General features: G+C 34.5%; 1 protein-coding gene across 5 annotated transcripts in view; it reads left to right on the plus strand.

Annotated features, from left to right (window-relative positions):
- Positions 1–5527: 5527 nt before the first annotated feature.
- LOC127848500 (uncharacterized) overlaps positions 5528–24467 on the plus strand; it is a 458919-nt gene continuing 439979 nt past the window's right edge. For 2 of the 5 annotated variants that reach the window (XM_052380996.1, XM_052380994.1), the window contains exons 1-3: positions 5543–6131; positions 7835–8877; positions 11270–11404. In XM_052380996.1, coding sequence (XP_052236956.1) covers positions 5800–6131; positions 7835–8877; positions 11270–11404 — 1510 coding nt within the window. In that variant the 5' untranslated portion in view covers positions 5543–5799. Of the gene's footprint in view, positions 6132–7834; positions 8878–11269; positions 11405–24467 lie in introns of all 5 variants that reach the window. The other 3 variants (XM_052380999.1, XM_052380995.1, XM_052380998.1) reach the window with 3 other exon arrangements.

Consider the following 24467-nt stretch of genomic DNA (forward strand, 5'->3'; position numbering starts at 1 on the left):
GCCAATTAAGACACATTTAAATTGACGGATCTATAGCATGTCATGCAAGGTTAAAAATATAACATTAGTAGTTATTTATCTTACTGTTTACAGCAAGAAAATACTACGACACACAACGGTCTTCGCTACTTACAGGTCAAACGTCACCAAGGGCGCTAGCATTCCTTAGCAGCAGACCAAATTTGCTAGGAAGCAGTATGTCTCCATTCTCTTGCATAGTCCTCGATTGGGACATATGATACATATGAAACAAATACCTATCAATATTTTATGTAATTTCTATAATTATTATAAGTCATGTAAATATGTATGTAACATTTATGTGTATTAGTATTGCATAATGTACGGACAAAGAAATGACAACATGAAAGTTTTTACTTTTGTATTTCAAGTCACAGATGTTCTTTCCTTACAACATGTAATTATTGTATTTTATATACATGTTTGTTCAACGTGAACGTTTTCCTGTTTCAGACGTTATTTTTAAAAACAAAAACTTCCATCTTAAATAAAACATTAATACAAAACAAAAAACCTAGATGTATAAAGAGAGCCACAAAAATGTCATGTACATGCAACAAACATGCTCTAGTAATAAATGAAAGCTGGCACAACATGAACAAATCTATTTGCAAGCATGTTACATTCATGGCACGTTTACATTACAAACTTGCTTTAAACAGCTTGCATAATTTTACCGCCAAGGGCTAGCAAAGCACTCAAGCAGACACAATTTATGCGCACGATAAACTATTACACCACTCTCTATAAGGATTTATTTAAATTCAAACTGCCTGTTCTATGAATAAAATTATTTATAACATATGTCAAGCATTAATTTTCGCTTAAGCCATGACAAATAGCCTAAATGCAGGATAGACGCATCCTTTTGCAGACAGTGAAATAAACCATGACAACGTGTGTAGCCAACGATGACTGATGAGAATAGCCAACAGTGTTACAGTTTTAATTTCAAGCTAACTTAAAGGGATCGTCATCCACGAATGACGAAAAAAGGAAAGTTTTAAAATACCGTATTTTCGTATTGTTTTTTTTTTACAATTATTAATTTATATTGATTTAAATATCACGACTGGTATTTTACATCACTTGAAAAAAGTTGTTAAGTTTTCATATTTTCATATATTCGGTAATACAATTTTACTAGGTATGTGTACCAGGTAACTACCAGTTAACTATAAATATCGCAAGTAGATTGATCATCATCGTCACGTAGTTAACCCAGGAATGCAAATGGTGCATGCGTAGTGAATTGTATATATTATATATATAAAATTTTCAATCTACTTGCGTTATTTATAGTGTTAACATCTTTATGTCACCATTTTTTCGCGATATACTTTTGATTTTACATCGCGAAATGTTATTACCGAATATACTGAAAATATGAACTTTTTTTCAAGTAATATACCAGTCGTGATATTTTAATCAATATAAACTAAGAATTGTAAAAAAATACGGTAATTGAGAACATTTCTCTCTTCGTCATTCGTGGTTGACGGTCATTTTAATGGCTTGCTTTTTCATCAAGATACACACATGAAAAATCGTTATTTACACTAAGGCATTGGCTGTGATATAATGGACCATCTCTTAAAACGTGTGGGGTTCCGACTGCGCACCGCATGGACAAACAAGCTGCACAAATACCAAATTGTGCATGATGCAATGTAGTTTCCAATTTACAAATTGTCTTTACCACAATCAAAAGGTGTTTAAGGACTTGAAAATCATTGTCTAAGATTACAACATGACTTTTAAGTATCTTTCACTAGTTACAAAGGGTTTGTCTAAGTTCTTTTAGACAATTGGTGTTTTAATGGACTTAATCAGTTTTGTAAATTCATAATGTCCACGATAATAAGTATATATTTGAACACTAGAAAAAAGGCTTAAAAGTTGTGTATGAGACCATTACAACTTTTTTCCAGCTCAATTTATTTTATGATGCTGAAAGTACATCTACCATATTGCAGTCGAAAGTCTATTCATGCTAAATTTGTTGAAAAAGCTGTTCTTCTTTAATAACAATGCACAACGCATGGCATATGTCACTGCTGTTTGTGTCAGAGCAAAAAAAGTATTTATTATTACATAAGGTCTAAGTAACATGGCCCTTAAATGATAAATAACTGCCCAACCAGTAAAATGTGTCAACTAAATGATGACGGCCTTCATATAGTTTGTAGAGATGGCGATGTTGACCCTCTTTAAGCTCAAATGTCCCTCTAAGATTTAAAGCTGGTTTGTTCAATTTCTGCAACAAAATACCAAAACAAACCCAATAAACATGCACGTGGGGCTTATGTGGGGTGAGGAAAGAAAGACTTTGTGAGAAATGTTCACTCTTTATCAATTTTGATGAGTTTTTTTATTAAAAAAAATCACCCCAAAAAATGTTAATTTCATAGCAACAAATATCCCATTTCATCCAAGACAATGAACAAATGAGTCAAAATGAGAGATCAAAGAAATTTTAAATTGTTAAATCAATAAGCTTCCCATAACTGGTTGTTTCACACAAAAAAGTGTGAAATCTTGAAAGCACATTGCTGGTTGGAACTACCAGCTGCCAATGATATATTCTAATATATAATGTCATGGGTGCCTTAAAAGTACAGCAGGCGGCAATATGCATTGCCTGCTCACATTTAGAGATAAAAGGCTGGGAATACAAATTTGCATTCATAGGGTACAAACAGTACATTGACTTTTTAAGGGTGGCAATCTGCCACCCTTTGATTGATTTACAAAAGAAACAAAAATGTTTCAGAGTCGTAAATTTTCATTCTAGTTATGATATTTGTGAGGAAACAGTAATACTGAACTTTTACCTTGCTCTAAAATATCCATTATATGCATCTTTTGATGATTTAAAAACCTGAAAATTATCCAGCGTTGCAACGCGAAACGATTGAGTAATTTCGAGAGTTATGTTGTTGTTATATTTTGTGACACTACCAGGATGACCGAGTGGTCGATGCGATAGACTTTTACTCCAGGGGACAGTGGTTCGAGCCCAGTTGAGGGTTACTTTTTTCTCTTTCTCAAATTGTATTCTTGCGTTTACAATAGCTTTTTAGATCCGATTTTTACATCTATCAATAGAAAGCATTTAATGACAAACTTGAATATCTGCCAAAATCTGTGAAAAGGTCCCTTTCAACGTAAGCTAATGTTTGCAACTAAACTGAACTTTGAGATGTTAAACATGCTAATGAGAACTGCTTTAAACATAAACCAATCAATAAATCTACATCAGACTTCAGATGACATTACCGGGCTTGTTAAAGGGACTTGTTCAAAGTGTGACAACTGACAATATTTCCCAAAATTCTAAAAGATTTAAAAAAGGAATGTATTGATTATATTTATACCAGTGAGATTGCCCTCATAACTAAGTAACATGTTTAGAAACATATTGTTTTTTATGGATAATCATGACTCAAAATGGGTGAAATTATACAGATTTTAAAAAGCATTTCATCAATAATTTGGAAAATATGTGTATTACTAATATAATTTTTTGTATTATTTTTTTGCTTCAAAGTTTAAAGGCCTGAGTGTTGTAGTGTTTGTGTATTAGATTTTGGTTCCAAAGGTCACTGGTTTGAATCCTAGGCAAGATTTTTTTCTACCGTTTTCCTTGATTGTATAATTATTTAAGGCCACGACCAATTGATTTAATGTTCGTTGGATTTGCCGCACCTAAAACATCTTGAAACGAAATAAAAATATTTTTATTTTTATTTTGCGCCCGCAGCAACAATTTTGCTGCGCACCTAATCATTTAATGATTAAGTTAAATTTAGCCTACGTACTTTACGATATAGACTGTTATAACGCTTTGCGTTATTAGATTGGTTTAAGGTGAACAAACTGGTGGCGTTCGTCTGTCTAGTCATGTCGGCCAAAGGCATATATGGAAATGTTAATTTTCCCCCGCGGCAATGAGTCATTGCATCACATATGCTTTAAGTTATTTATTTATCTCAGCCGCATCTACAAAGGATGTGCAATGTCGCCTGTATGCGTACGTTTGGTAAAAATCTGCTATAAACTTGTTGGTGTTGATTGAAGTTAAAACATCAAACATTAACAGTGAACTGAGTGTCGCCGTTGAACTGGACAAAAAATATCGAGTATAATATACATTGTACACGCCTCCCATCCACTACTTCAAACTTTTGATGACTTAGTCCAAAGTGTTTATGATGCCCCCAAAACATAAAGTTAACATAAGTGCGAAATTGAAGAAACTTTCTTGACCTCAACAACTTAATGGGATTTGATTGACTTTTATATTAAAGTACACAACTTTTACTACCCATTTCTTATTGTTCTTTCATAAGGGAGTTATGTTGTTTGTTTTACTTTACACAACTTAAACTTTACAATTCTACTTTTAAAGGTGCTAAACTAATAAACGTAATGCATCGAATATTGTTTAATATCATAACCTACGATTTTTAAAACTTACACAAATTCAGTATACTTTGTATCAGTTTTTTTTCCCAAAATTACAGCCTCTTACAGGCTGTGTCCAAATTGCAAAAATTGTTTCCCAATTGCAAAACGTACAATTCTTTCCAAAAATGTGGCAAACATTTCCCAAAATATTTTAACTTTTTAAACAAACTCAATTGGTTTATTTAGTTTATCATACAGCAGTTTTATTCCCTAGCACTTTAAAATATAAATTGTAGAAAGCAGTTAAACATGCACTTAATAACAATTTGTATACTTTTATTTATAATCATAATAATAATGTTTGAATTTTCCCAATTTCATGGTTTGTCGCACTTTTTCCCCAATCAAAAAGGCACAGGCTGTTAATCATAGCGAAAAGAAAAAGCACTGCTTATGCTTGATAGTTTTTGTATTTTTTATTGTTTCGTGTTATGTAACCATCATTGACAGAAAGCTGGGCTTCAAATATAACTTTAATTATGAAATCAACAGTGTATAATGTTTAATTTAAGTAGTCACTACCTGGTGTGAGTAAGCAGATCTGCTATTTAAGATTTTTTATTTATTTTGACAAGCATTGGATAAGAACTAAAACACAGTTTTTACTACTAAATGATCTTGTACTGGTATTTTTGCAGATAGTGTGCATTTATTTGGCAAAATATATCAGTTAAAATAGCCAATATATGTATTTTTTATTTTTCGCTTTTTGATTTTTTAAAAATAGAATATAAATTAATTTATTTTTATTTCGCTCGCTCGCTCCATCTTTTGGGGGCTAAATCCGTAAAACAAATCTTCAATTTGTTGTTGCCTCATTCTATTCAAACAATTAAATATTTGTAAAAAATTACATTTAATGAATTTAAATACTCAAATCTGTGAACAAGTCCCTTTAACTAAATGTATGCAATAAAGTTTTACCCTATTTTTAGAAAATGGATTATACCATTATTATCGGTAAATTGTTACGTGCAATCAAGTTTCACCCTATTTTCAGAAAATGGTTTATATCCTTGTAAGATCTATAAGCAAAATGTTAACCTGCATACAAGATCTTTTCTATCTTCGCTTTGTACTTGTAGTGTGTATTTCGAGTAAGTTGTGGGCTTAAACACCCAATGTAAAACATTTGTGAGTTTAAAGTTTTTACATTGATTATTATACTAAGTTAAAACTGTGTGTGTGTGTGTCTTTATGCAACATATTCTGGTTTTGATATAATGCCTTGTATTTTATAAGAAGAGTGAATAGAACATGGAATAGACAACTTTTTCTTAAGAGGACAGTTCACAATACTTATTGAAAATGGCAACTTCTGTAGATGCAGTTCATAAAAGTTTAGATTTAGTAAAGGACTATTCTTGTCTTTCTTGCGAAAGTAAAAATATCAAAGAAAGTGCTGAATTTTTCTGTGAAACATGTTTGAAGTGTTTTTGCAATAAATGCCTTTATCATCATGATCAAATATATGTAAATCATTTGAAATATGGAAGAGAAGAAACAAATAAATGGCCCCTGGCAAAGAAAATGGAGGATTTGCTACTGAAATGTGATGTTCACAGCAACAATAACCTGGGAATGTTCTGCCAGGACCACAGTCAGCTGTGCTGCTCTGATTGTGTTTTAATGAATCACAGGTAATTGACACTCAGTTATAGACATCAATTGTACAAATGTTCAGACCAAGTTTCATGAAAAGTGAACAATAAATGTTACTTTTAAAGTGCTAACACGGTTTTACAAAAGCCATATAAGAATAAATTCCCCGACCCATGGCGGCCATGTTTTTCAACAGCCCGGCACTATTTTCTAACTGATCTAAGATATCATTAAACAAATGTTCTGACCAAGTTTCATGAAGATTGGACAATAAATGTGACAATAACAAGATTTTACTAGAGCTATATAAGGTAAAATGCCCTGCCCAATGGCCGCCTTGTTTTTTTAACCATTCGGAACCATTTTCGAACTAGTCCAAGTTATCATTGGGACAAATCGACTGACCACGTTTCATTAAGATAAGACAATAAATGTGACCTCTAGAGGTTTAAATATGCCCTGCCTCATTGTGGCAATGTTTTTCAATCATCCGGAACTCATTCAAGATATCATTAGAACAAATATTCTGAAGAAGTTTCATGAAGATGGACAATAAATGTTACTTTTAGAGTGCTAGCAAGTTTTTACTATAGCCACATAAGGAAAAATGCCCAGCCCCCTGGCGGATTGCAATGTTTTTCAACCCACCGATACCATTTTCGAACTCTCCCAAGAAATCAATGGATCCAATCTTCTGACAAAGTTACATGAAGATAGGACAATAAAATTGGCCTCTACAGTATTAACAAGGTTTTACTATAGCCATATATATAAATCCATATAAGGATAAATGCTCCGCCCTATGGTTGCCGTGTTTTTCAACAGACCACAGCCCTTTTCAAACTTATCCAAGATTTCAATGGGATGTATGTTCTGACCAAGTTTCATGCAGATTGGACCATCAATATGGCCTCTATGGTGTTAAAAAGTTTTTACCATAGCCATATACACAAATCTTCTGACCAAGTTTCCTTATTAGAGTGTTAACAAGAGTTTAATATAGCAATAAAAGGAAAAATGCCCCGCCCCCTTGTGGCCATGTTTTTCAACCAACAGGAACCATTTTCGAACTCATCCAAGATATGATTGCGACGAATCTTTTATCCAAGATTTATAATGATCGGACAATAAATTTGGCCTCTTATTGTTAACAAGGTTTTACTTTATCCATATAAGGAAAAATGCCCCGCGCAATGGCGGCTATGTTTTTCAAGTAACCAGAATCATTTTCAAACATGTCCAAGATATCATTGGGACAAATTTTCTAACTTACTTTCATGAAGATCAGACAATAATTGTAGACTCTAGAGTGTTAACAAGGTTTTACTACAGCCATTTGTAGCCATATTGGAAAAAATGCCCGGACACCTGGCGGCCATGTTTTTCAAGCAACCGTGACCATTTGTGAACTAGTTCTATATATCATTAAGAAAAATCTTCTGACAAAATTTCATGAAGATCGGGCAATAAATGTGACCTACAGAGTGTTAACAATGCAAATGTTGACGCCGCACATCGCACAACACACGACGGACAAAGGCGATCACAAAAGCTCACCATGAGCACATTGTGCTCAGGTGAGCTAAAAAAACCACATGTTTCATGTCGTCGAATATACACAATTGTACAGCTTAGATTAGACTCAAAATGTTTGTGATATTATTAATCTGACTCTTTGTTTTCTTTTATCTAGATATTGTATAAGTCAACTTGATAATAATATTTTGTATTGCTATTTCAGACAGTGTTCCAATCTGGATCTAATTTCTGAATCAGTCAAAACGCTGTCAGTAGATATTCAGCAGTTGTCAAGAAAAATTCAAACAACTCTTTCTGAACTAAATAAGTTTAAGAGAACACAAGAGGCTAGCATTCCGTCCGTGGAGGGATCATACAATGAAAAACAACAAGAAATCAGAGAGATGCGTAACAAATTAAATGCTGCTTTGGATGAACTAGAAAACACAACCTTGAAAGAACTGTATGAAATAAAAACCACATTGCAAACCTCTCTCAAAAAAGGTGTTGACAACTGCAGCAGACTGAATGATGAACTTCAACTTCTAGGTGATGCTGTAAATGGCCTTGGTGATGAAAGTAAGAAGGAATTAGAGTTCATAGCCGGCAGGAAATGTCTGGACAAAATACAAGAGGCTGAATCATATCTGAAGGAGAACCCAGTGACGGTTCAGAGATCAATGGTATTCCAGGCAAACACTGACATTGTGCAGGACCTGTCTAAACACTCAAGTCTATGGAGGTTTGTAGACAGCAAGCAGTCTCCCAAAAAGGAGATGAATCCAGACCAGGTGTTGACTGTGAAAAGTAAATCTTATTTTAATGTGAAAATAGCAAGTGACAAAAAACAGACTTGCTACATCTCAGGCATTTGCATCCTGCCTAGCGGTGAGACCATTGTTGCAGATTATAATAATAAGAGAGTGAAGTTGTTGGACAAGCATTACAATATTGTGTCAAGTGACTTGGAAGTGGATAGTAATCCGCAGGACATTTGCCAAATCTCACTCAGTCAAGTTGCTATAATTTTTGTGAATAGTGTTCAATTTATCAATGTGATCAATGGGAAGCTGGTGATTGGGCATCTGCTGAAGGGTTATGATGACACTAGGGAGTTACCACATGCTACTCTTGGCATTAATTACCATCAGGGTGATTTGTATATCACCTCAGGCACTGCTCTCTACCACTACACCCTCACTCAGTATGGGAAATTATGGAAACATAAGAAATCCCTATATGAGGATACTCGAGGTGGCATCACAGGTAAAATGTGTTGTAAATATATAAATTGTATATTTCACGTTGTTAATACTGTATATACAGTGGAAACCTGGTGGCTAAAACTCGCCACGACTGACAACAAAACTTCGAGCCATCCGGAATTCGTGCCAACCGATTTCTAATATACTTTATTTACTAAGATGAATCTGCAACAGATTTACATCTCCAGTTAAAGAGTATTCATACTGGAAAAAATCCGTAGAGTAGTGTACTACTATTTTCTTTTGAATTAATAAGAACAAAGTATATACTTTTTGTTTGTATAAATAAAAACTTTAAATCATTACACATACAATCAAACAAATATAATTTAATAAATGTACATGTATATTATATCAGCACGTATTTATGTAGCATATTTTCAGGCACATGTAAGAAACATTACAAAAAACAAAACATGCATAAGCACTATAAACACATCGACAACATATTTAACAGCACTACATGTATTTATTTATTCGCTTGTTATTTAATGACATGATGCCAGTCTGTGTTTTGTTCATGACTTGTCGTATGGATACAGAGTTTTCCATTCCATTAACTTGACATTGTTCGTGCTTTGTGTATATACAAAAGGGCCAGATTTTATACAAATGACACATTTGGCTGTATCAATAAACGATTGAGTCAATAAAATGTATGCAATTATTGTATGCCTTTAATCAAGCGTTCCTTATCGATTAACAGTGTTATGCGACACGACGCGCGTTCGAGCCAAACAATCAAAAGAACGTGTGAAAATTATGACCGGGACTGTAACAAGAGCTGTCAGAAGACAGCGCGCTCGACTTTTCGAGTGCTTGACAGTATAACGTAAGACATCATGGGGAAATTGTTCATTTTCAATTAGGTCAATGTAATATAGTCATATTCTAACTGGAAGAGGACCATAAATGAAACATATTGATTGCTTATGTTTTAAATAAGTGGTCTATTATAGACGATTCTGAGTTCAGGTATATTTTCCACAATCTATTGAACATTTTTAAAGACATAAAACAAACTAATAAGATTATATTTCAAGTTTGATAGCAAAAGCAATAAAGAAAATATTAAAAATAAATATATTTTTGTTGTTGTTTTTTTACCATGTTTCAAAAAAAAATCTTTTTGTGTTGGGGGGATGGAGAGGGGGAATAATGCAGGGGTATGGTCATTTATTAGATGATATTTAAATAATAAGAAAAAATACTATTTTTTTCGGGGGGGGGGGGGATTCTTGGGTAAAGCGTGGGGGATGGTTTGGATGGAGTCCAATGTTGTATGTCAGGTAAGTGTTGTTTTGTCAAAGTATGAATCAAATCTGATCCTTAATAAAGAAGTTATGGCAATTTAATCCATATTTATTTATTTGACCTTGAGATTCAGGTCATTCAAATGTCAAGGTTAAATTCAACTTGCCAAGAATAGTACCCTCATGATGGTAAGAAAGTATTTGATATTTGAAAGAAATTGCCTTGATTCTTTAGAGGTTAAGTGCATCTTAACACAACATTTAACAAAATATTCAAAGTTACTAAGTCGAAAAAGGGCCATAATTCCGTCAAAATGCCAACCAGTGTTATGCAACTTGTCCTGTACAGTCCCCTTATGATAGATAGCGCGTGTTCCAAGTCTGAAAGCAATAGCTATGATACTTTAGGAGTAAGATGGACCAAAACACAAAAGGGGTCATAATTCTGTCAAAATGCCAGTCAAGAAGTTACATGACTTTGCCTGCACAGTCCCTTTATGATAGTTAGTAAGTGTTGCAAGAATGATATTTTTGATACTTTAGGAATAAAGTGGACTCAAAACACAAAACTTAACCAAATTTTTAATTTTCTAAGTATTAAAACGGGCATAACTCTTTAAATAATGCTGACAGAGTTATGCACCTTGACCTACACAGTTGTCTTGTTGCCATAAAGAAGTATTCCACGTTTGAATTAATTATCTATTATATTGATAGTGTTAAAGTCATTTAACTTTATAAAAAACTTTAACCAACGCCGACGCCAGGGCAATTATTATAACTATCATATTTCTTTGAAAAGTCGAGCTAAAAACAGCTCAAGCCAACCGGTAATTCGACTCTCTCGAAATCGAGCGATCCAGCAGAAATTGATTTGAATATAGCAATAAAAAATCGTTGCCTCGGGGAGAATTTGAGCCAACACAAAATTCGAGCCAAGCAAGTTCGAGCCATCGGGTTTCGACTGTATTACATGTATATTGTTAATATTTTTATATATATTTATTTTTTTACATAAAATAATCACCACCGTGCATATGTTACACATAAATGAGCTTTTATATCTCATTTAGATTGTTTTTAAGTTTTAATGTCTTCAATGCTGATCTGATTATATAGATAATTGTTCATGCTTTGCAGTTTACAAATGTGCATTCAGTCCTGACGGTGACTTGATATTTGTCTTAAACTTCGCCCAGAACAAGCTCATTACACTGACCATAGATGGCACCCTGATATCAAAATTCACTGACCCTGAACTACAGGGGCCAAAAGGTCTTCACGTCACACCCTCAGGACAAGTAATTGTCTGTGGATTCTACTCCAATACTGTCATACAGGTCGATCATGAGAGGAAAAATAAAATGGCAACTCTGGCTTCAGAGAAAGATGGACTGCGCTACCCAGTGTCTGTCTGCTACAACACAAACACCAACCAGATCATAGTGGGACTATTTGCTAGCAATAAAATCAGTGTTATGGAATTGAAATAGCTCATCCATGTGGACAAAAGATGGTTATACATGTTATTTCTATTTTATCTTTGAATGGAACATTGAGTCATAGCAGTTTATATCTAGGTTAGGCACAAACATATTCATTTAATTTATCTTTTATTTTTACAATGAAATAAACTTTATCTTGAAAATTAATTGCTTGAATGCACTAGAAACGTGTACTATTGAAAATAAGCATGCTTGAAAATTTTCATCTGGCCCTTTTAACTTGTAGTGGTTTTCTATAGTTTTCTATTTGTTTCATTAGAAGCAGTAATCAAACACAGCTCTGCATCAACATACGCGACCTGATGTGATCTTATGGTTATTGAAGTGTACTCAATCAATATTGAGCTTGCTTAAACCTGAGATAATGTTGTTGAATGAAATGTTAGCATGGGTGCAGCTATCAGGTAATAAAGCGGGATAGACTGCCTACACATATATGCCTGTTACAAAAGGTGCATCAAACAATAAAACAAGGAAAAGAAGCGTGACAATTTAATATTTCAAATATATCATTATGTTATACCTTACTGTCAATTATCAATGTTCATTAAAGACTGATAATTAAAATATTAGTTTGTGCTCAAATGACTTATTTAAGCTTACAGCGTCGTTTGAACAAAAATAATTTTGACCAATTAAAACCTTAAATCACCAATTTCAACAGTCATGGAAAGTTAATAACAATTGGCACAGCTTTGACAATTAATCAAAATTAATGACAAAATAAATGAACAGTGACGTAGACAATAAAGTGAAGAATTCAAATACATTCACTGTTGCTAGCAATATCTTAAAAAAAATAACAAGCTTAGTCTAAAGGTAAGAGTTTTTTTTAATGAAGATAATGCACATTTTGATACTTTGATGATGTTCTATGTAGATTGCCGGCTTTGTATGTAATGTATGTGGCGAGTCAAATGTGCTCATATTTTACATGCCATAGATATATCTTGTTAAAAATGTGCTCATGCGATATGCCTGTAGTTGTGTGGATTATAACTGTGTACAATGTGCTTCCATGTATTAAATAAATGATGCTTTGCCCTTTAACATGTATGATTGTCATGACTTCCTATATTGATATGTGTATGTAAGATTATGATTAGTGATAATATGTGCTTTATAATCATTATATGACATTTAAAAAATGCAATAGTTTATATTTTTCATTTGATTACCTGTATTCACAACCGACAGACGAAAAGTGGTTTGTTCAAAAACATTTAGTCCAGTGTGAGCCCTGTGTAGGAAGGTATATTAAGGTGACTTTGACCTAAACAGTCAAAAATCAAAATAAAATAAAATATGTATTGGCATTTTATTTCATAACACATACTAATATACCGTCACAACGCTGTTCCAGCCCCTATGATTTCATCTACTTTGGTCCACTGAGCTACTTCAAGACAGAAATTGACGATTTTCAATTTTTTTTATCACAGATTACAAAAATATTAGAACATTATACAGAATAAAGCAAAATAACACTTCTGGCGTAGGTATAGTTAAAATAATGTGTTCTTATGAATAAGCAATGTTTAAAATTGATACAAATTAAAAAGCGTTAAAATACACCGACAAAACAATGGAATAAGGGAAAACATCATACATCGATGGAAATCCATAGACACCTGCAACCTATGACTAGAAGGGACAGTATCAGTATCCTGGAATAGCAAATGACTTTGACACAAACTAGCAGACCCAGACTTTGAATACGTAATAAATAAATATGACGTTGTTATTTTGGTGTGAAACATGGATTCCTGCCAACAACAGTACAACTGGAAAATTAAAAGACTGCTATGAGCATATCTATGGGCGCATGAAACAAAACCAATCAGGCCATTACAGTGGTTGCATTTCAGTGTATCCTAATGTTATCGAAAGTTACATTGCAGTAACCTACCAGTGTAACCCAACAAACGATCAGATGGCGTTTTTTATAGACAAAAATATCATTCGTAAACTACCTTTTCAACAATTCTAAAAGTAGTCCCAATATTGATTAGAGTACAGTAAAGAAATAGTTCTCATTTGATTTTCAAAATTGTTTGTACATTCATGTTATGATCCAAATAATTATTTCTGCAATGTCCATAAAAACTCTTTGACATTCTGATACATTAATATGAAGTCAACAACTCGGGCAAGGGCCCTAGTCTTTCATTTCCTGAGCATTAGAACTCCAAATCGAGTGTCAAAAAAGTGAAGTGAATAATGTTTTCTGATTTTACCAGCTGCTTAAAGAAGGTGAATGTGTTGATGGGTTTGTCATCCGAAACCACAACGCCTCCCGTGCCTGAAATGTATGGAAGCCGTGACTGTGATTTATAAAAGTTGTTTAAAGGTTATGGCTTGTAAACATCATATAACTTAAAATAAAGTTATTAACAAGACGGCAAAGATGGCCCTAGTTCGCTCACCTTTCTTTACAAGGCCTTGTTCATTGCTTAGTTGAAAATTCAGTACTCTAGAGCATATTCTCTTCTGTTTACTTTTGCAGTGTGAGCATATGATTACTTCTGATTGAGTACTGTCCATTTGAATGTTTTTTTTTGCAATGCACACATTTGCAAGTCATGCTAGTTCTACATGTATTTACAAGGTTTTTGTAAGATTTGGACCTCGTGACCAAGATTTTGACCCAACATGACCCAATGTCAAACTTTGCCTAGATATCATCAAGAAAAACATCCTGGTCAAGTATCATCATTATTGGACCAAAACTATGGCCTTTTGTGTGTTTACAAGGTTTTTGTAAGATTAGACACCATGACCTAGATTTTGTCCCCACATTACCAAATGTCAAACTTGACCTAGATATTGTCCAGACAAACATCCTGGGCAAGTTTTATCAATACTGAACCAAAACTCTGGCGTATGGAGTGTTGACCCCTCATGACCAAACATCACATTTTGCTTACACAAATAAATATTATGACCAAGTTTCATAAAATGTAAAACAAAATTGTGACATCTAGAGTGTTTACAAGGATTTTGTATAATATCGTGAACATTTTGACAATCTCAGGGCAATTATTCTGGCATTTACAATGCGATTTTGATAATTATCAAACTTGACTGAGATTTTATGGTCATATAGCTTCTCAGTAGTTTTGATAAAGAATGCTTGTGAAAAGTGAATGCTAGAGTGTTTACAAACCAAATGTGGACGGACGATGGGCAAAGACTGATCCTAAAACCTCACCTGAGCAATCAGATCAGCTAAAAAGTTTTTTTTTTTCATCGATCTGAGCCATTTCCCATCTTGTACGAGATATCAATACAATCAATGTCTTGACTAAGTTTCACGATGATCAGGCAACACATGTGACTTCTAGATGACTCACAAGATTTCTCTATAGTCATATAAGGAAAACTGCCCCGCCCACTGGCGGCAATCTTTTTCTACGGACCGGAACCACTTTTGAACTCAACCAACATATCGTTAAGACAAACATTTTGACAAAGTTACATGAAGACTGGGCATGAACTGTGACTTCTACATTGTTTACAAGGTTTTTCTTTTTTTTGACCTAGTGACCTTGTTTTTTACCCATCATGACCCAGTTCGAACTTTTTAGAGGTATCTATGGCACAAATCGTCTGACCAAGTTTCATGAAGATCGGACAACAGATGTGACTTCTAGAGTGTTTACAACGTTTCTCTATGGCCAAATAAAGAAAACTGCCCCGCACACTGGCGGCCATGGTTTTCAACGAACCAGAACAACTTTTGAGCTCAACCAACATATCATTGAGAGAAACATTTTTACAAAGTAACATAAAGATTGGGCATGAAAATTGACTTCTACAGTGTTGACAAGATTTTTCTTTTTTTTACCTAGTGACCTAGTTTTTGACCCGGCATGACCCAGCTTCGAACTCAACCGATGTATCATTGAGACAAAGCTTTTTACTAAGTTCCATGAAGATCGGACAAAGAATGTGCCCTCTAGAGTGTTTTTAAACAAATGTGGACGGACGGATGGACAGACGACGGACAAAGACCGATCACAAAAGCTCACCTGATCAATTAGGTAAGCTTAAAACATGTGTATCATTGTCTACAGGAATTCCGCTTTATATTATATACATGTTCAACCTATTCTACCCAGGAAACGAACTCAATAGCATTTCAATAAGACAAAGGCTTTTAATGCAATCAGCTTAAATAAATAGGTTATTACTATTATCCACCAATCTTAGTTTTATAACTACTTTCCACTAGCCCATAACATTTTCAGTTTGACTTCTACACAATTAACTGCAAAGTTTAATTGTTGTTCTTCAAAATGTTGAATTGCAGTTTAATGTAGACGTCCTATTTCTCAATCTTGGATTATCATGAGTATCATCAAGATTTAAGAGTATTGTTGATTACTCAATCTGTGATGCAAATGAGTATTGAGTTTAGTTTAGTGAGACTTTGATTTAACTCAATATTGGTCCTTATTTTAAACAGGTTGAACATTTTTAGTTGTTCGCTTGCAGACAACTAAGATCAGTATTAAGCGTTGCAAGTCGATCTGCTCTAACTACGCTAAGAACGATACCCACTGCATCTGAGGCTATTAAAAGATGCCGATAAACAAGGATAGTGGGATGTTGTGCAGTGCATGCTTCTATTGCTGTTTCTGGGAAACATTCGTTTGTGCTCAACATATAGCGGCGATCTTTTGTATTCACGGGTGCTAACAACGCAACAGTAGAAGGTTAAGTTTGTTTGCATTCACAGTTCTCAATTAATAAAACGTTGAACAGGAGTTCACCAATTACTACAGGTATATTATAGACAACAACAAAAATGTTTTATTATCGCTAAAACCGTATATGGGTAGTCGGCGTAAATGCTGAAATAAAGTTTGCAATTAACGTTTCTAAATAATTAAATGGAAAACAAAATTTAAGTATTGTGTTTGTTAACTTGTTAGTCACATATTCACAGCATGAAATGTGTGTTATCAACTTTTCATTGTAAAACAGCACATTAGTGTAAGTAGATAAAAATTCTACTACGGGAGTACCACATTTTAGTGTAAGTGGATAAAAAATATACTACGGGAGTGCACATCATATGTGTCCTCACATGCCTTTTTATGAAAGTATTTCTTCACCATCGAAATATATCGTATGCAAATATTTGATATACACGCAGTTTTCTGTCGACACATTTAAATCACACTGTCATAGCCGCGTAATGCGAAAATGGGTCTTATGCGTTTCGGCAAGCGTATCTTAAGCCCAACCTGTGCATTTGCGCAGTGTTTTCAGAGGCGATGCGGTTCGCTATAAAATCATCCAATCTGTTATGGTCTCATTATGTATCCCCTGACCAGACTGAGAGATGCGCATGCTGAGTGGGCTATATATATATTATGAGCGCACATGGGATAAGACCCATTTTCGCATGACGAGGGTCATTCAAAATCTCATCGCGAATTGTAAATGGCACATTTTAGCACAATGCTTTTCGATACAAAATTGTATTCAAAAGAGCAAACTTGTAAATAAGGGCAGCCTATCCAGGCGTTAAGGAACGCTTTCTAGACGTGCTGACCGAGTACGACAAAGATTTGTGATTGGATAACTAAAAGCTTTCCCTTTTATCGTGACACTATACTATTTCTTTGTTTTCTCACATTCAAAGCAAAACTGTATTCATCGTTAGCTAATTATATATTTCCCGAACAATTAAGTGAACGAGCACTGACCATGAAATTCTGCGAGATGGATTTTAACGCGTAATTGTAACTGGGCCACAATTTGTGTCATTTGAACAAACAGAGAGTAGTCCGGAATTCCTTACTCTGAATAGTGATACATCCTTTGCGCTGAGCACAAACACAGTGATGTAGCGCAAGTTTAGAGGTTTTATCTCGAATCAGCCTATGCAATATTCGAATACATTCATGGGTGTCTGCTGGCGTTATGTAAAAGTCATTTCAGGTGAAAAGTCGGGTAAAACAGCTACGCCAAAAAAGCTCATTAGTGCTCCTTCCCCATGTTTAGGTGAGAGTTGTTGATACCGATTGAACTGCTAGGGTAACAAGTAATGCATAATTAACAAAGTACGTGTCTTTATGACTATCTAATTTGTGAGTAAAAAGTATTGTTCGCATATTTATATTTTATTTATTTTCATCAATAATCTTATGTATATTTTGAATTTGTATATGGTGTCAAAAATCAAAATTTTTGTACATATAATATCCATAATGAAAGTATATTCTTAGTAAGATAGGTATTCGATATTCAAACAATATTCATTTAATATGATGGTGATTGCAAATTGTCTTTATATTCAGTTTATATTACCATTTTTTCATCATACTTACTATTCTTACTGAACATAAAAAAGTGCCATGTTATTGTTATTTTGTCTTAGTTATCTCTATAAAATAAAAAGGATAATAAAAAGTGCATACACATCTCGACCCGCGCGTTTAGACACACTCTTTATAAATTTGAATGGCTTGTGTTGATTTCAAACCTTCGATTAATTTTGAACAACAGCTGTGTTTGTGAAACACAATGCCCCCTATATTTGACCTTTGACCTTGAAGTATGACCTGTACCTTGACCTTTCACCACTCAAAATGTGCTGCCAATGAGATACACATACACATGCATGCAAAATATCAAGTTGCTATCTTCAATATTGCAAAAGTTATGACCAAGGTAAAGTGTTTGGACAGACACACAATGCCAGACAGACAGACAGGCAGGCAGGCAGGCAGACAGACAATCAGACAGACAGACACACACACACACAGACATACATACACACAGACAGACAGACAGACAGACAGACAGACAGACAGACAGACAGACAGACAGACAGACAGACAGACAGACAGACAGACAGACAGACAGACAGACAGACAGACAGACAGACAGACAGACAGACAGTCAGACAGAGAAGACAGACAGACAGACAGACAGACAGACAGACAGACAGACAGACAGACAGACAGACAGACAGACAGACAGACAGACAGACAGACAGACAGACAGACAGACAGACAGACAGACAGACAGACAGACAGACAGACAGACAGACAGACAGACAGACAGACAGACAGACAGACAGACAGACAGACAGACAGACAGACAGACAGACAGACAGACAGACAGACAGACAGTCAGACAGACAGACAGACAGACAGACAGACAGGCAGACAGACAGACAAACATGCCAAAAACAATATACCCCCGATCATTCGATCCGGAGGCATAACAATGAGTTGCGTCTTAAATTACGCAATTGCGAACAACTTCAGTGTCTTCAGTGCTTTGATTATCTAAATGTAGAACTGTGAGTTGATAAAATGCAAGTCAGAACTATTATAAACACGGACCAATCAATACATGTACATCAGACAATTTGCAACTTTCAATGACAGGGACTTGTTCACAGTGTTGCAAATGACTATTTTGCTGAAAAATTGTCTTACTTTAAAATAAGAATGTATTAATTATATTCCAGCTAGCATAATACACTCATGACTTTGACAAATAATTGTCATATTATTTTGTTAACGGATAATCATAAATCGAAATTAAAACAAATTAAATTGTTTGAAATGCATTTCTTTTTTTTAAATGTGTGAATCACAGGTGGTTAGCGTGTGGCTGTGATATTAATTAATGAAAACATCATTTTGAATGATAAATAATCATATTATAACGAATCACTATCAAATATATATGTTACAAGTTATTGTAAAATCACCCGAAAACGGGGTGCATCGCTTTGAAGTTATGGCTGTTCAAGGCGATGCACCCCGTTTTCGGGTGATTTTGAGTTGAATACCTTGTTATATATATATATATATATATATATATATATATATATATATATTTAATAGTGACTTTGTTTTTTAAAAAAAAGTTGATTTTCGTTATAATATGATTATTTATCATTCAAAATGATGTTTTCACTAATTAATATCATAGCCACACGCTAACCACCTGTGGTGTGTATTACTAATAAAGTGTTTAAATTAGCCTGAGTAGTGAAGTGGTAGTGTCTAAGACTTTACGTTCAAAGGTCACTGGTTTAAATCCTGGGCAAGTCTTCTTTTAACCTTTGTTCTTACTTTGATACTGATCAAAGTCTATTCAAAATATAAGAAATTTGTTAAAATTTACATGAAATGACTTTTTCAAATACTAAAATCCGTAAACAAGTCAATTACAACACTGACATCCTATTTTCAGAAAATAATTTACATCAATATTAACAGAAAAAATGTAATACGCAATAAAGTTTCACCCTATTTTCAGAAAATGACATATGAACGTATTATGAGCAAAATGGTAACCTATATAAATAAGCTTGACAGAAAATCGCTATGAATAATTTATACATGCTTAATTCGCCCGCTCATGGAATATTTTGATGTTATATTGGACAATTGCCCACACTCCGGAAAAAAACGACCGAGAAAAAATTTCTCAAATAGAATGGCTGACAAAAGCCGTAAATTGGAATTGTAAAAACCTCAACTTCCGGAAATAATTTGTGTTTAGTAGGTTGTTTTACAGCTCTTCTTTCGTTTCGCAATCTGCGTCAGCGCCAGTTGTATTGTAGTCAATTATCTAACTAGTCAACACTTCTGAGCAAGTCATTCCGTCGCGAAATGCGTAAGCGTAATTTGGTCCGTGGTTAAACAAAATCAGTCGGTCCGTCGTGAAATATGTCATGGCAAGTCGTTTCTTCGTCTTAAAACATCGGCGCATGTTTGACGTCTGTCATTTGTTTTCAGATCTGCAATTGCAGAGACCCTCCTATCACCGTCACATATGAAAAAAAGAAAAATGATATTTGGGTCCTTGTAAATGATTCGAATTCTTTCGGGTAAAATTATGGTTCCAAAACGTAAAGAATAGGTAACCACACAATGTTCCTCTGGGGCATGCCGCGACACCCCATACACTGCCTCGGCTTAAATTGCCTACGGCTACGCCACTGATTTACATGATTCAATGCATTTGTAAAAATCTGCAAACAGCGATCGTTATTTGTGTATAAGCTCCGTTCTGATAAATAATTTTACCAGTCGCCATGTTCAACATTTAACTTTTCGATCGAAATTCTCGATAGTTTGAAATACCACGTGCTATTAATTGGAATTCGGAAGAAGTTCATTACGTGAACCTTATTTTTAGTTGCTTGTATTTATTATCAAATGCACCGAAAAAAGAACAATTAACAGGACATGAATATGTTTATCTAGTTTTATTAATTTCATTGTATTTTTGAGTATAACAAACATGTGTGTTTTGAATGAATTGTTGTGCGTTCGTGATCAGCCATGTTATGAAATAAGCTTGGACCTTTAATATTTGCAAAATAGTTTGATCTTGATCAACATTAATTTTTTGCTGTGCAACATCTCACAATATTGCACAATATTGCACATTTACAAAGTCCGTATTTTTTTAACCATGCATTCATGCCGGTAAAAATTGTTTTCACAAGGACATCGTTGCTTGATAAAGATTACATATATAAAACCAAACATCTAAATACACATAATGCGACATTTTTTTTTGAGATTAAAATGACTCACTTCAAATATGCGTTCTTCTGCGCACAATACCGACAGCTGTAGTTATTGGCAACTCTTGTCGTTAAAAATAAAAACAACCGATTATGATGCCACAAGTAAAAGTTTGTGGAGGTATCTTTCCCCGCAAAAGGGCAATATGTGTGAAAAACTGTATTACTTAAATACCCGAAAATACGCTGCATATTTAACTAATTATATTTAATTTAACTTAAAACCGAAACATCAAATGCATATAGATCAAAACAAATATTAAACCGTCTCCATTCCTTCCGAATTGAGATTTCCCCTTTGCTTAAAATGATGACGGTTTCAATAGTTAAATCACTCATGAAACTTCCAGGTTATAATTGTTAAAATTCGTATGCAGATTATGAATAATTACTGCCTAATGACTGATATGGCACTACAAGCTTCGGATTGCTAACAATTTAATATTAACCCTTTACCTTTTAGATACGTATTTGACGCATGTCTAGTCCATTAGAAAGTTTAATTAAATTTAAGACGTTTCTTACTAGATTCAAGTTATAACGGCTATAATTCCACCCCTAATATACCGCTGAACAACAAACAGCATAAAACCTGAACAAACTGAGAGTTACTCGCAGCTGTTCTAGTTTTATGCTGTTTGCACATTTTCACTTCTCTTCCTATTGGGGTGAGGGTTAATTAGGCGAGAAAGAGTAGTCTACCTTTAAAATTACATCATTTTTGTTATAGTATTTAAATAGTCCGATGTCATGCAATACTGCCATCTAAATTCAAAACTTGTCCCATACATTTTCATAAACCTTGCTCAATGAATGCTAAAGTAATCAACTAGACACCACCTGTAAAGCGTCGACCGCCCGCCACTTAACTATCTATTTACCCGACGTTATTGAGTCAAGAGATACACAAAATAGGTGTGTCACAGACGCTGCTGCCTCCAACGCTTATATTTGTGTGTCACAGACGCTGCTGCCTCCAACGCTTATATGTGTGTGTCACAGACGCTTCTGCCTTCAACGCTTATATTTGTGTGTCACAGACGCTGCTGCCTCCAACGCTTATATTTGTGTGTCACAGACGCTGCTGCCTCCAACGCTTATATTTGTGTGTCACAGATGCTTCTGCCTCCAACGCTTATATTTGTGTGTCACAGACGCTTCTGCCTCCAACGCTTATATTTGTGTGTCACAGACGCTTTTGCCTCCAACGCTTATATTTGTGTGTCACAGACGCTGCTACCTCCAACGCTTATATCTGTGTGTCACAGACGCTTCTGCCTCCAACGCTTATATTTGTGTGTCACAGACGCTTTTGCCTCCAACACTTATATTTGTGTGTCACAGACGCTGCTGCCTCCAACGCTTATATTAATTGTGTGTCACAGACGCTTCTGCCTCCAACGCTTATATATGTGTGTCACAGACGCTTCTGCCTCCAACGCTTATATTTGTGTGTCACAGACGCTGCTGCCTCCAACGCTTATATTTGTGTGTCACAGAGTAGGCTCCCTTTAAAATAACATCATATTTGTAATAGTATTTAAATAGTCCGATATCATGCAATACAGCCATCTAAATTCAAAACTTGTCACATACATTTTCATAAACCTTGCTAAATTTATGCTAAAGTTACCAACTAGACACCACCTGTAAGGCGTCGATCTCCCGCCATATTACTATCTATTTACCCGACGTTATACGGTTAAGAGATAGACAAAATAGGTGTGTCACAGACGCTGCTGCCTCCAACACTTTATAGTTGGTCAAAGCAGAATTCACCAGTCAATTAAGGAGGACTTTCACATACAAAGGAGACATTTCTGTTCATTTATAAAGCTTGTTGAATTACAAAAGGGTTATAATTCCTCAATAGTTTGCAGCAATCATTCCTTCACCGAGTGAAGACAACCATGTGCATATGATTTCTAACAGGTTAACACCTAATTATTCGAAAATTTGGTCCGAATAACTATTATTAATTACAACGTTTAGTCAGAAAATAATTCTTCATGTTTTATGTTTTCACCTCTCCACTTGAACGCTGTAATTAAACGTTGTTTCCTCTAAACGAAGTAACTATGTTATTATGTAATATTAACTGTATTTGCTAATTATATAAACATATTGTGAAAATGTGCATTTCGAAATAAACTTAACGAAACGAATTTGTTTACAAACTTCGATACAAACAGGATATGAAAGTGTATGAATACGCTGCAGTTCGCCATTGAAGCATCTATGAGTAATACGTATTTTTTATGTTTAATTTCGTCGATGTTACATATTTATCCGGGTTTATCTAAACATAAATACGTAGGCAACCATCGTCGATGTAAGTTCGTTTGTTAAAAGACAAATTCGTATTATCTAATTTTAATTTGTTATTTTTGAATATGTTATTGTATGTATCTTCTAAAACATACTCATTCGCGTAAATCCCCTTAATGCATAGCCGCTTTTTCATTCTTTGCCTTGTTTTGAAAGCTTTATTTTAACAATAAACTTGTGTTGCTTAAATGCGGCTTGTCTGCGCTTCATTGAATAGTTTTGTGTAAATTGAAATGAGCCGTACTTTGTGACAAAGAAGTTTAATGCATGTGCGCAAAGTGTAATCCCAGATTAGCCTGTTCAGTCCACACAGGAACAACACTTTCAGCTTTTATATATTTTTTCTTTTCAAGAAAGTCTCTTCTTAGTAACAATCCAGTTTAGGCGGAAAGTGTCGTCCCTGATTAGCTTGTGCGGACTGCACAGGCTAATCTGGGATGACACTTTACGCACATGCGTTAAACCCCCTTTTCACAGATCGCGGCTCAATTATGGAATATTAACACGATATAAATCTTAAGTATATTACTTTTCCAAATGAATGTGTCATCAGCACAAATTGATTAAAAATCAAGGATGAAGAAAAATACCAACGGCTGTGTATGTTTAAATTGAAGAGCAATATAATTTGTACCAAACCAAAATATCCTAGTCCATTTTAATTCCAGAATGTCTTTGCTGTACAATGTTGTATTGATATTTTTTTTATATCATTTTTCTTTGGTAGTACCGCTTGATACGATGCAAACTTTGCATAGAATTGATATCTTAAATGTCGTCGTTATTGAAAACACAAATACACATTGTTCACCCACGAGAAGGCAACCCTACGGATCTGAAAGCATATTGTCACCATTAAACAGAGAGGAAATCATGAAGCAAATCTAAGATTTAATATACCATCATACATTTGTAACGATTTCATTATGATAGA

This window comes from Dreissena polymorpha, chromosome 10 (assembly GCF_020536995.1).
Source record: "Dreissena polymorpha isolate Duluth1 chromosome 10, UMN_Dpol_1.0, whole genome shotgun sequence".
NCBI lineage: Eukaryota > Metazoa > Mollusca > Bivalvia > Myida > Dreissenidae > Dreissena > Dreissena polymorpha.